This window comes from Manihot esculenta, chromosome 15 (genome assembly GCF_001659605.2).
Source record: "Manihot esculenta cultivar AM560-2 chromosome 15, M.esculenta_v8, whole genome shotgun sequence".
Classification (NCBI taxonomy): domain Eukaryota; kingdom Viridiplantae; phylum Streptophyta; class Magnoliopsida; order Malpighiales; family Euphorbiaceae; genus Manihot; species Manihot esculenta.
The window spans coordinates 3,739,479-3,752,124 of record NC_035175.2 but is presented as its reverse complement, the minus strand read 5'-3'; the positions used below and the strand labels follow the sequence as shown (position 1 = coordinate 3,752,124).

At 35.4% G+C, this 12,646-nt stretch overlaps 1 protein-coding gene across 3 annotated transcripts; it reads left to right on the top strand.

Moving 5' to 3' along the window:
• Positions 1-952: 952 nt before the first annotated feature.
• Positions 953-12,403, top strand: LOC110600913 (protein BLISTER). Of its 3 annotated transcripts, none has more exons than XM_021737836.2 (14): positions 955-1,140; positions 1,357-1,478; positions 2,666-3,314; positions 3,467-4,038; positions 5,328-5,447; positions 5,651-5,716; positions 6,789-6,899; positions 7,068-7,144; positions 8,393-8,460; positions 8,684-8,797; positions 9,211-9,386; positions 9,598-9,666; positions 11,456-11,611; positions 11,996-12,403. In XM_021737836.2, the coding sequence occupies exons 2-14, from the start codon at positions 1,413-1,415 to the stop codon at positions 12,074-12,076; spliced, it is 2,325 nt and encodes a 774-aa protein (XP_021593528.1). In that variant the 5' UTR covers positions 955-1,140; positions 1,357-1,412; the 3' UTR covers positions 12,077-12,403. The 3 variants fall into 3 exon arrangements, with proteins under 3 accessions (XP_021593529.1, XP_021593528.1, XP_021593527.1); XM_021737835.2 differs by having other exon boundaries at positions 956-1,136; XM_021737837.2 differs by lacking the exons at positions 11,456-11,611; positions 11,996-12,403 and adding an exon at positions 9,894-10,633 and having other exon boundaries at positions 953-1,136.
• The last annotated feature ends 243 nt before the right edge of the window (positions 12,404-12,646 follow it).

Here is a 12,646-nt window from a genome sequence, read left to right as displayed (position 1 = left end):
TTTAGAAAATATGACTCTCAATAATGAGTTTCAATTTATTAATATTCCGTTTATTTATGAAAAATAATTTATATTTAAAAAATGTTTTGTGTTTAATATAAAATATTATTTATAAAAAATATTTTTTAATAATATAATTTATTTTTTATTACTTAATTTTAATTTAAAAAATAAAATTTATTAATAATTATATATATATAAATCCTAATAAATATTTTAAAATATAAAAAAATTGCCTTTTAAAAAAAGTTATTTTTCTTAAAATAATTTATTTTTTAATTAAAAATAATATTTTTTATTAACTAAAATTTTTAAATATTTTAAATACTATAAAATATGAAAAATATTCTGGAACCTAAATTATAAACAAAATAGCATCCCCTAATTTTCTTTTTGGGTTTTTAATTTTTAATTTTGGTTTGATTCTTATTTTAGTCTTTCTTTAGAAGTTTTCTATTTCCTATTATAGCGGATTGTTTAGTTTCTTGTATAGTTTGTGGGATTGCAAAAGGTGAGCTTGCTCGTAGCCTCAGTTTTTCCCCTGATGTTGGCTTTGTGATGGTTTTAGCTGCATAGGTTGGTTTGGTAGCTTTTTTTCTCATTTTGTATGCACCAACTTCTCTCGCCAAGTTATTTCAATCTTACTTGATTTTTATTTTTTTTTAATTTTTTAAGTGAATTGGAATGGTTTAATTTTTACATTATTTTATATAATTTCTTTCAATTTTACATTACATTTTTTTAAGTTTATCTTCAATTGCATACTAATTAAATCAAATCGTTTTAATTGAAGGTCATATTATATTTTAAAATTAATAAATACGTAATTATATTATTGTTATTATTTTTTTATCAAATAATTATTGATAAAAAGGAAAGAAAAAGGTCGTGATCAGCGACCTGCAGCAGATCTACCAGATGTCAAATTTCAAAAGCACCAGCAGCTGGTACTCTCCTACCCACCGAATTTAAACTCAAAAAGGGCAAAATTTCAAAAAAAGAAAAAAAGAAAAGAAAAATAAGAAGGAAAAAAGCGAGGAGATCTGCCTGCCAGGATACCTCAATTTGCACGAGCACACAGCTCCCTCCTCCTTCATCTCTCCCCGATCCGATCGAACATCGCCTCGGCTCAGTTGGTCTGTACGAATCTAAGATTCAGTGCCATCATCGTTTTCAAAATTCAAACATATTTCAATTTCGATTCCAATTTGGCTTACCATTTGAAAAAATTATAACATTTATTTATTTATTTTTAAAAAAATCCTGATCCGTATTCAATTCCAAACACTAGGTTTTCTCTTTTGGGATTCTTGATGCCGATTGGTGACAGTTTTCTTTTTAAATTTTTTTTGGTAGATGATTTAATTGGGTGAGATTTGAGGTTGCTATCTTTTGGGGATTTGGAGGGTTAAATGGCCTCGGCTCAGGTGTTGCCAAGCTCACGGAAACAGGAGCATCTTGAAGCCGGAAAGAGACGGGTATGCGTAATTGTTTTATGGGTTTCACGCAAATTTGTAGTATTATCAATTATCTGCCGAAATGTGTTACTTTTGCCAAACATAAAGGCAAATTTTCCCTATATCTATACTGTTTGCAATTCAATTTTGTGATTGGTGCGGTCGTTAATTTTATTCTTCTAAATTAATGGTTGTGGTCTGTTTGGTTTTGGCAGAAATGAAAGATTGGTTAGTTTCTTTGCTTGGTAACGGTTTTTATCTGAGTAAGCATTGGCCCTATAATGTTGAATTGTATCTGCTTCTAGGGTAGATTTGTTTAATTTTTATGAATGAGGATTTACTTGACGAATGTATTTTAATGTTTTAAGCATATGCTAAATAGAGTTTGGGTTGGTTGCATCAAGTATGTGAGGTGGAGTCTGAGTGCCATTACACCCCCAACTTTATGTTTCCGTGTACACGAGACTGCAACCATACTAGCTGAAATCAATAGAGGAAGACTTAAGCTCGTTTTCTAATTTTCTGACTTAGAGTGACAGATAATGGTCTAGACTTCCATTTGATACTAGACATGATGTTAAGAAATGGTCATTATGCATCCTAGGGCACATGTATTTGTAATATAACTTATTAACTTGAGACATTAATATTAATTAGACCCCTGTTCAAGCTTTGACATTCAACATCAAAATTTATCACGTTGTCAGAAAATCATTAGCTGTAAATGCCCAAGGTGATGTGTTGCTGTTTATTGCATTTTCTTTCACTGCTTTCATGGTTTGTGAGTTCTTTCTTGTGCTTAAGCATGCATGCTTCTTTGATTCAAATCCAATTTAGAGACAATTGTGGTCATAATCTCAGGCTGTGCAATGTGGATTCATTGCTTGAAAGCAAGTAGTTTATATGATAATGCTTCAACTTCAGGAATATATTCACTCTCGAAATGTGCTTTGGTTAGCGGGCATTAATAGATTTTATTGGGTTTAGTGGCTGCAATTGTTTCCAACATTTATATTTATCAGCATTATCATTGCTAATCCCATTTTTGTTAAAAAAATTGTTTTCTTTTTTATAAATTTTAATTCATGAGTATAATACATGAATCATCTCTAGGAAGATTGATTTCACCATTTATTATTATTAGTATTAATTTTTTTTTAAATGTCAACTTTCTCAATTTTTATGTTGTTGCCTTTTCCCCTTCCCAGCTGGAAGAGTTCCGTAAGAAAAAAGCCGCAGACCGAGCCAAAAAAGCTGCAGCCACAAGTCAACCTCTTGCTTCTGATGTTAGTGGAGATCAGAAACAACCTTTAGAGGCTGAACATGTAAGGATTACAGATTCAGATGGAGCTGGTACATCTGATGGGCCTGGCAGACCTGTTGAATCATGCAATGGATTTATCAATAATGACAGCAACATAACTAATAGGACCACAAAAGCTGCCAAAAATTTTTTGGAAGGTGCAGTTGCTAAACCTCTATCAGAGAATGATTCCACGACATCTTTGGCAGATCTACTTCAGAGACGCACAAATAATCATGATTATAAGGGATATGATGCATCGGGATTTACAGGATTAGGTGTTAATAATTACAAAGGGACAGAAGAAATGAGTAATGATTCCAAAATGTATGCTGGACGACAAGGTCAAGTGTCATATGGCAAATTTTCAGACCAGTCTATTACTTCACACTCACAAGAAGGTCTAGGTTTTGATAGCAGTTATAGTCAATATACTCCATTCCAGTCAACGGAAAACAATAATTTTTTGAAGGATTATGCATTTACCTCACCTCAAAATTCTGCCTCTCAACTGAAAATTAAGGGCAATTATCCCAGCACACTAGCCACTGATGGTATGCACTTTCCTATTGAATGTAATTTTATCTTCGTGGTTTTGCATTTCTACCTGTTTATATGACAAGGATGTGACTCGTGAATTTGTCCTTTATAAGACATTTATTTATGGAATTTGTTCACCTTCTCTCTTTGTTTTGGGCCTTTGCAGTGGACTTTATTCAGCCTAGTAACAACTTGAGAGGGTCCAATCTTGAGGTTGAGCAAGACATGAGCGGTGGCAATCTGCACTTCAATGGTTCCATGAATTCAGATATTGGAGAAAGAAAATTTAGTAGTTTACACAGTAGTTTTCCTAGCGTACATGGTAGAGATGTGCAAACATTTGAATCAGTTAGTTCCAGTTCAGATATCAGGAGCTCCACAAATCATGTTCAACAATTCCCAGGAACATCTGAACCTAATTCTAGGAGATCTCGACCATCCTTCCTTGATTCACTTAATGTTCCTAGAGCTCCTTCAGCTTTGCAAAGCACTGAGCCACAGAAGCAGCAATCTATTCCTAGTACCTTAAACTCAGATGGCATGGATGATCCAGGATCATCTGCTTTCCAGAAGGCAACAGCACAGAATGAATCTGTGGGAGAGCAGTTGATGAAATTTTCTGTGTCCTCTAGCAATGGGTTTGATCTAATGTCACAGAATGTTAATGAAAATGGCTTGGAGAGAAAGCATGAGCTATATTCATCTAAACAAAATGAAGATTTTGCTGCTTTGGAACAGGTAATCATTTTTCTGTGGTGGAGGTGTTATGAAAGGCGTGCACCAGGCCCCAGGCCTAGTGCCTGGGGGGTACCAGGCGGGCTGTGCCTGAGGTGTCCTTGGGCGCAAGGCACAGGCGAGGCATGCCCGTGCCCTTCCAGGTGCCCTCTATAAAAGGGCTTCAAAATTTGTCCTAGACTTTAACAACAACTTCAGCAGCCAGCAGCAGCCGCAGGAGAGAGAAGGAAAAAGAGGGAAAAAAAAGAAGAGGAAGAAAAAGGAAGAGAAAAAGAGGAAGGAGATGAAGAAAAAATCAATATTCAAGACTTCAACATACCTAGATTTCATCTCTTCAGTTCATTCTCAACATATAATTCCTTTTTTTGAGTTTATCATTCTCCTTCCTTTCTTTATTCTTTCTCTTTTTCTTTACTCTTTCTCTCCCCATGGTTGTCATACCGCTGGCATGCTGCTCTGCCATTGCCAACCAGCCTGCTATTGTGCTGTTATTGTTGATTTTTTTTAACTTTATGTTAATTATCCGTTTATATATTATCATGTTAATTAATCAAGTAAATTGAGATTTGTGAATGTAGTTAGCAAACAATAATTTAGGGTTTATTGTGAACGTGAATTGTGGATTGTGATAATGTGATTTGTGAATTGTGATTGTGGAAGTAGCAAACAAGTAAAGATTATATTGCATTTGATGTTTGGCATTTGATTTTATTGCATTTAGCTTTATGTTACTTGAATTTTAATGGATTTTTTACTTTTTATTTTTTTGCGCCTCGAGTTGCTCGAGCGCGCGCTAGGCTCCAAACCCCCTTTGCGCCTTGGTGCGCCTTGAGCCTTTCACAAGTTTTCATGGAATTAAGTCCATGTTCTACATGAGCCATTTGTTGTTTTTTCCTGATTCTCCAAAAGAAATTGGTATTCATGGGTTTGGATGGTCATTGTTGGTAATTTTGATATGGGTTTGGACTGTCATCGATGGTACTCTTGATCTTGTATCCTTGATAATATATACTTGTGTTTACCCATTCGGGTCCTTCTGATGCTTTTGAAAGCTTTTAAAACTACTGTATATATCATTATTGAAGAATATTTTCTCAATGCATTGAAGAGTTAAAATGTTTATGCCATTTATATGGAAAATTAAACAGAACCTTCACATTTTGTTTTTACACGTCTATTGTTAGTTTGTTACGATAGCTTACATGTATTATTATATGGGTTTTGCTGTCTCTGTTAGTTTATTGCATCGGCTTCCTCCCTCTACTGCCGTTAACATTGGTCCTCTTGGGCAGCATATTGAAGACTTGACACAAGAAAAGTTCTCTTTGCAACGAGCTCTCGACGCTTCTCGTGCTTTGGCAGAGTCCTTGGCTGCTGAAAACTCATCATTGACCGATAATTATAATCAACAGGTGGGCTCCCAAAATGAGATCCTTGTGGCATTATGGCTTTGTGTTTTGATAGTTAAAGAGGAGAATAACAGTCCTTCACTTGGCTTAGGCCCAATTTTGTTTTAATCATTCAACCTATCTTGTGATGCTTATTTATTTCATTTATAAATCATCTTTGTTTTAATTTATTTTTCTTATTGGCACATTCATTTGACTTTCTCCAGAGAATTGTTGTCAGCCAACTAAAATCTGAGATGGAGAAATTGCAGGAGGAAATCAAGGCCCTTTTGGTCAGTTTTATTTCTTTCCTACTTGCTGTTTCTTATGTATGCATCTATCGGGTACTTTCGTGGATGTCCGTGCATGTATGATATACTTCTGCCGTGTTACTAGTTAGAGGACTTAATTTTTAGGATTCCATGCATTAAGATCCCCTTTTCTTTTTGCGTTTTCTCTATTTTTATTTTTTAAGTTGTGAACTTGTGATATATCATATAAGTGATGTCTGTTATCTATATTCATACTAAAAATTATCTTGGAACTGCTGAAGTTCAGTCACCTGATAGCGATGGCATGGTTGCATACTTCTCTGTCATTAGTTTTCTCTAGCTTATTTGACTGATGGAAATGAGTGCTTGTTTGGTATATTCTTGAGCCCTCAGATGAGGTGAGCATAAACTGTTCTACATTCAACAGAAGTTCATTGCCACATGCCAATAGCCAGTTTGGTGGAAAATATTTTTTCTTGTAATGCTGTGATAAGATTCTTCTAAGATTGAATTCATAATTTTTAAGATTTTTGAAATGACAAGGAGAAAACTACACAAAATGCTGACCAAAATCAGCATTCGTGTTTTAGGTTGTTTCAAATGTCCCGTTTCTGGATGATAACAGGTATCCTCACTTTCAAAGGTTATAGGACATGTATGCTAATCTTGACAACATTTTCACTGTTCAATTTCTTTATGTTGATCTCAAGTTGCGTTGATAAGGGGGCCTAGCCATCACCAGTCATCAAGTCATTTCATGGTCCCTGATGACCATTGCTGTCCATTTATCATCACTGTTCCTTATTAGAAACCACTACTACCACAACACCACCCCAATAGTGGGTTCCATGTTTGTCACCTCTGTGATGTTTGAGGTTGGCTAAGGAACAGTCTGTGGGCCCAAGGAGAGAAGGAAAAAAGGATTGGGTGTTCTAGATGTATTTATTTTTACTTGAACTGCTGTGGCAATGGCTATTAGGTGGACAATGCTGATCAAATAACTGGGATTGATCAGAACACATTACAATTTACAAATAGACTGTTAATCTGGTCCCTTAACAGTTTGCTTCTTGTGTGCCATTGATGTTACCAGGTGGAACTTGATTCTGTCAAAATGGAATATGCAAATGCAAAACTGGAGTGTAATGCTGCTGATGAACGTGGAAAAATTTTGGCCTCTGAGGTTATTGGTTTGGAAGAGAAGGTAGTGAATTTTGTTGGTATGCTTGTTTTTTCTTGTTATTCGTTGCCTTCTTTAAAATAGCACTTCTATCCCATTTTTTGCTTCAAGCTTTTGTTGGACTTTCTAGATTCTGAGGTTACATGTTGAAATAAATGCTGGATCTTCAAGCCCTATAACTAATTTATGCAGGCACTCAGACTAAGGTCTAATGAACTAAAGCTGGAGAGGCAATTGGAGAACTCACATACTGAAATTGCTTCTTACAAGTATGCTTTTTCCTTTTATTGACTGAAAGTGGATAATTTGTGATGTACATTTTCATTCTAACTTGATCCTCTTGTGCTGCTGCACTGCATTCATATTAGGGTATATGCACTGGTTGTTTTCAATGCTAGATGCAAAGTATGTTATTGGGGGTTGCAGGTACTTCTGAGTTGAAAGCTTTGGCTAAAAGCTATTCTTGGGTGCTTTTTGGGATGCTGCTTCCGTAATTGTTATGGCCACGGTAGCCCTAGAGCACGTCAAAGAAGGCTTTCACTGCTTTTTGGCTAAAGCATCCAAATTTGTGCTTTGGCAAGAGTAGCTGCACTGGCATCCCTAGACTGACTATACTGAAGCATTTTGTTTAATTATATGTGCTTGTTATGCATGCATTATGAAAGAACATTTCATAACATTGAAGTCGAGCTACTTTAAGAGATAATAAGGACTATATATTCAGAAACAGGCATTTGAGAATCCATTGTCGCCATGATACAGATGCTTTAACAAAACACAGATGACTGGCTCAAGTAGAGGCTTTTGTGTGAATGTCTGCAATGCCACTTGAATGGAGCGTCGCTATGTGCAAAATGAAAGGCTTTCTTTCTTCCAAATAGGCCAAATGGCAGTGGCTACTGGCTGGCAGTTATTTACTTATGGAATTTTCTCTTTGCTTAGAAAACAAGTGGATGGATGTTCCTAGGAATGACCAGAACATGAGCTATCATTTCCATTTAGAATAGTCCACTCCTAGTATTGAACTCTATTATTATGGTGGTTGTCACTAGTATCAGTTGGTGATAGCATTAGACTTGAAAGGTATTGCTTTCTGATCTTGATTGGACCAAGGAGTGACAGATTACTTCCAGCTGGTCTTGTAAGTGAATGCTATTTCCTTGGTTAACCTTAGGGCAGACTATTCTACAGAAGTAATTCTATATCTTTATATTTCCTCCTCGCATCTCCATTTTTTTTAAACACTTGTAGTGCTTGATGTTAATGCTTATTTGTTGTACAGAGTACAAACATAATGCACTTTTAGTCTAGACTTTAGATTAATTGTTTCCTCGTAAATGATAACAACAATTGAAGTGGCGCTTCCTTTTCAATATATTACACTATTTCTTATATTCCCTTTTCATTTGGTGATACTTCATAGCAGTCCTCGTTATATTTCAATTGCTTATGTTCTTGTCCTGCTATCTTAAGTTATAAGGACATTCAACAATTACAACACATACTGAATTTTGCAGAAAGAAAATGTCCAGCCTAGAGAAAGATCGTCAGGACTTGCAATCAACAATTGATGCTCTTCAAGAAGGTATATTTTCATATGTGGTCAGCCTTCTCACCTTGTAGTTCATTTGCTTGTATATCAATGTATCTAATAATTTGAAATAAAATCTGCAGAACCATTTTTTCATAGTTCCAAAGCACACCCTGATATATTTCTTGAGGGATGGATTTTCAACTGATTGATAATCATGAATGAAAAGTAAGATGCTTTTATAATTTTTCTATAACTGGTAATTTTTACATTACAGAGAAGAAACTATTGCAATCCAAGTTACGGAAAGCTTCAGCAAGTGGAAAGTCAATTGATGTCAGTAAGAGTCACAGTAATAAAAGGGATATGTCAACGACTACAGAAGATTTAGGTAAAAATTTCTAATGAAATTCATTTCATGATATAGTAAACCACATTTTTAGGCAAAACTGCAAAATTTTGGAAACCCAATTAGATGGGCTTAAGTTACTTCTTGAGTTTTTTCCCTTTCATATCCTCCTTTGTTTTTGGACCACATTCAAAGTTCAGTGAAATGAATATTCCCAAATCAGGTAAAGCTGTTGCATCCTTGACTGATCCTAAATTTGTGGGTTACTTTTAGTCGGTCTAAATATTGGCCATAGTAGACATTATTATTGTTTTTGCTATTGAAACTGAGGTTTCAGATGAAGCATAATGAATGATAACAGCTGTGACTAACTGAACTTTTATTTGTGATTTGTTCTTTAAAGTTGGTTTTCTTGCTTTTGAAGTCATGGCTTCTTATTTTGATACAAATTGCAGATGCCAGCCCTAACACTTCCAACCAGGAAATAAATGCTGCTTCACTTGTTGGAAGTGATAGCCCCAGTTTTCCCATGCTACCTGAAAGTAGCCAGTCAAATCTTGAAGTTTCATCTGCGTATATACCTTTAGATCAGATGAGAATGATTGAAAACATTAATACACTAATTTCTGAGGTATGCTCTTCAGCTATTGTTGTTTTTTGCAGTTCTATGCTTCTAGCCGTTCACTGCCCCTCCCTCCCCCCTTCCCCCCAAAAGGAAAAAAACCATGCTGCTTCTGTTCTTTAGGGTGGAGGAGTTGGGGTGACAAATAGGAAAGGACTGCTGAAGTAGACTACATAATAGTAAGATATGTTTTTTTTTTTACTTATCTTTTGTGGTGCAGTTAGCAATAGAAAAGGAAGAGTTGATACAAGCATTGGCATCTGAGTCAGCTCAACATTCCAGACTTAAGGTAATTTTTTCGGGGAGATTTACAAGTTAGTCCCTTGGTATTGCCATTATTTATAGGTCAATTCTTGTTTTCAAAACTCATTAATACGCCCTTGACTTCTGACTCCGTTTTTCCATCCAATTTTAACCCATTCCTGTTATAAACTTGGTCATATGGGAGAGAGATTTTGAAAACCCAACGTTGCCCTCCTTCACCAACTCTCACCATTATGGTTTGATGTGGTGCAGCTGGTGACTGTGCCCAGCAGTAAATGATCATGCAAATACCTGCAAAATGTCGTATGCTGAACCAACAGTTGCAAATGCCAATAACCCATTCTCAATTCTTTGGATGGAGATGATGTGGAAGGCAATGTCACTGGTAGTGGAGGTAAAGGCAGGAATGATACTGTGTGGTGAAAGAAAGGACTTGTAAAACCAAGAACCAATTAAGAAAATGAAGAAGTTGCTGAGGGATCAAGAAATTAGAGCCTGAAGAAGTAATTGACTTAGATGAGATTGACGAGCTACAAGGGCTTAAGGTGGTAGATACTGAATCTGATGGGGATGGTGTTAGTAGTTTTGATGAGGCTGTCAGGGAAAAGGGCAAAAGGGACAATCATGGATTACTTGGATCTTTTGTTTTGGATTTTGATAGTTACAGGAGTGGTAACACCACTAACTGTACTTTAGAATGATTTGGCTTTGAGCTTTTGGATGATAGTATCTTTGAGCCAGTTTTGGCTGCTGGGGATTTGGAGGTATGATTAATGGGATTTGAAAATGGTGAGTGCTGGAGCAATGTTTGTATGTTGTGTGGGGAGGAGAATAAATGGACATTTGTATTTGACTGAGGGTGATGAGAGAGAAGTTGTTGGAATTGTCTACTACCCCACCAGATGCCAATTTGTTTCAGAATTTGATGGCTGGGTTCTGTTTCAGGGCTATCAAGGTATGGAAGGGAAGATGGTCAGCAAGGAAGTTTATTTATTTACTTTTCCTTTTTTTTTGGGAGGGGGGGTGTCATTGTGGTGAGGGGTTGTTGTATAAGTGTTGGATTGAATGGCTTTTTTGGTGTGAGGAGGAGCCTAGATTAAGGAGGAGAGGACGGTGGGACGGCTGTCTGCCTAAGGAAATGAGGACTTGAGTACGAGTAGAACAGGTTAGGGATTTTGGTGATGGAGATTTTTTTTAAAAATATATCTGAATATAAGGGTATGATAGTCTTTTCACATTGTTCTAACGACAAAAAGGGTTGAAAATAGATGGAAAGGCCTTTTGTTAATGATTAAAACTACAGGGGCTGTTCAATGATTTTTGGAAAATACAGTGACTGACTTGTAGATAGTGGCAATACTCTAGGATTAAATTTTAAATCTCCCTAATTTATAAGCTGTGCTGTTAGCCTGTACTTATTTGTGTTCCTATAGATTTTCTAATTATTATATTTTCTTGGAACACCACTTGTAGATATGTGCCTCTTTCCTGTAATGCTTCCATCTCTACTCATGTTCTGTAATTCATTCCAGTGTGGGAGAATGGAGCAGACTCTGTTGTAGCATAAGTGGAACATATTAAACTTGGTGTATTACTGTCATAAAATAAAGTTACTTGACTAAATGAGGAAAATATAATATTTGTCAAGATATCTGTAGAGGTCAGTGAGATTGCTATGCTAATCTCAGGTGAAAAGATTTATTTCATCTTTTTGAGGGACTCCCTTTTTCTTTTTCTAAATTTTAAATTTTTAATAAAATTTTCAGTCTGGCTTGCTTATGTAAATTATCCATTCTATTCTTTAACAAATGAAGGATTTAAACAATGAGTTGTCACGCAAGCTCGAGGCTCAGACTCAACGATTAGAGCTTTTGACTGCTCAAAGGATGGCGAATGAGAATATCCCTTCAAGGTTACCTGATTCTCGTACTGCACAGGACAACACTACATATGCAGATGAGGGTGATGAGGTATGATATCTGAGACCGGCTACTGTATATTATCATTATCAATGAGCAGGTTCTGGACTTGCTAATGTCATTTAAAGAAAAAAAAAGATAAGACCTAGTCATATGACTAAATGATTATTTGAACTACAAATGGAGTGTTCTATAGAATTGTTGCACTATCAGACAACCTATCTAGTTTGTCCTCTGCTTTTCTTCTATACTCCATAGACTGTTGATATCCCCATAACAACGTATAGATTTATTTATTTATTTTTATTTGCTTCATTATGTTAAAACAATCATTTAAAGTCTAAGAGGATTACTTGGAAATATATTTTAGAAAAGAAAACTCTGAAGTATTATGTGCAGCCATGTGTGACAGCTGATTTTTCTTTCATGAATTAGGTGGTTGAAAGGGTTTTGGGGTGGATAATGAAGCTATTTCCTGGAGGGCCATCAAGACGAAGAACCAGCAAACTTATTTGATATGATATGGGTATCTGAATAGCTTTCCTTGCCTATGTTTTGGCAATCCAACGGACGTCATAATCTGTATATGTTGAGTTAATTATAGCATCATTCTTTTGCAACAGATGAAAAATTAAGAGTTGTTCTAAGAGGCCCGCCTTCCCAATCATTGGCAAATCCAGTTGTCATTTTTTTGATAGATGACAATAAGAAAGTCCCTTTGTTGCTTTTTTATGTTTGGAGAAACAAAATTAGTGGGCATTTGTGTTTGGGTATGGAAGGGATTGATTGAATTGAAAACACTGATATACAGCAAATATATGACAAACTTTTATTGTGCGTTTATTGTTTTTTCAGTTCATGAGCGCAATGCGCAGAGCTTAGGCGTCGGAAGTGTGACGATCGTGAATTATGTATATATAATTTTGATTAAAGTTACATTGCATAATATAGTTATTACACTATTTTTTTATTATTATAAACTAAATAAGATAATACATGATTGAAATTGATTCAATTTAATATTTTAGTTTTATTTTGTTAGTAATTTGATTCAATTTAATTTATTTTTAAATCAGTTTGTCAGAA

What these genes read in the sequence shown, in the direction of transcription:
- LOC110600913 (XM_021737836.2), top strand. Translation starts at nt 1,413, where the DNA reads ATGGCCTCGGCTCAGGTGTTGCCAAGCTCACGGAAACAGGAGCATCTT. An exon ending in CAGCACACTAGCCACTGATG is followed by an intron (nt 3,315 to 3,466) that starts GTATGCACTTTC and finishes GGGCCTTTGCAG; the next exon opens with TGGACTTTATTCAGCCTAGT. An exon ending in ATTTTGCTGCTTTGGAACAG is followed by an intron (nt 4,039 to 5,327) that starts GTAATCATTTTT and finishes CCTCTTGGGCAG; the next exon opens with CATATTGAAGACTTGACACA.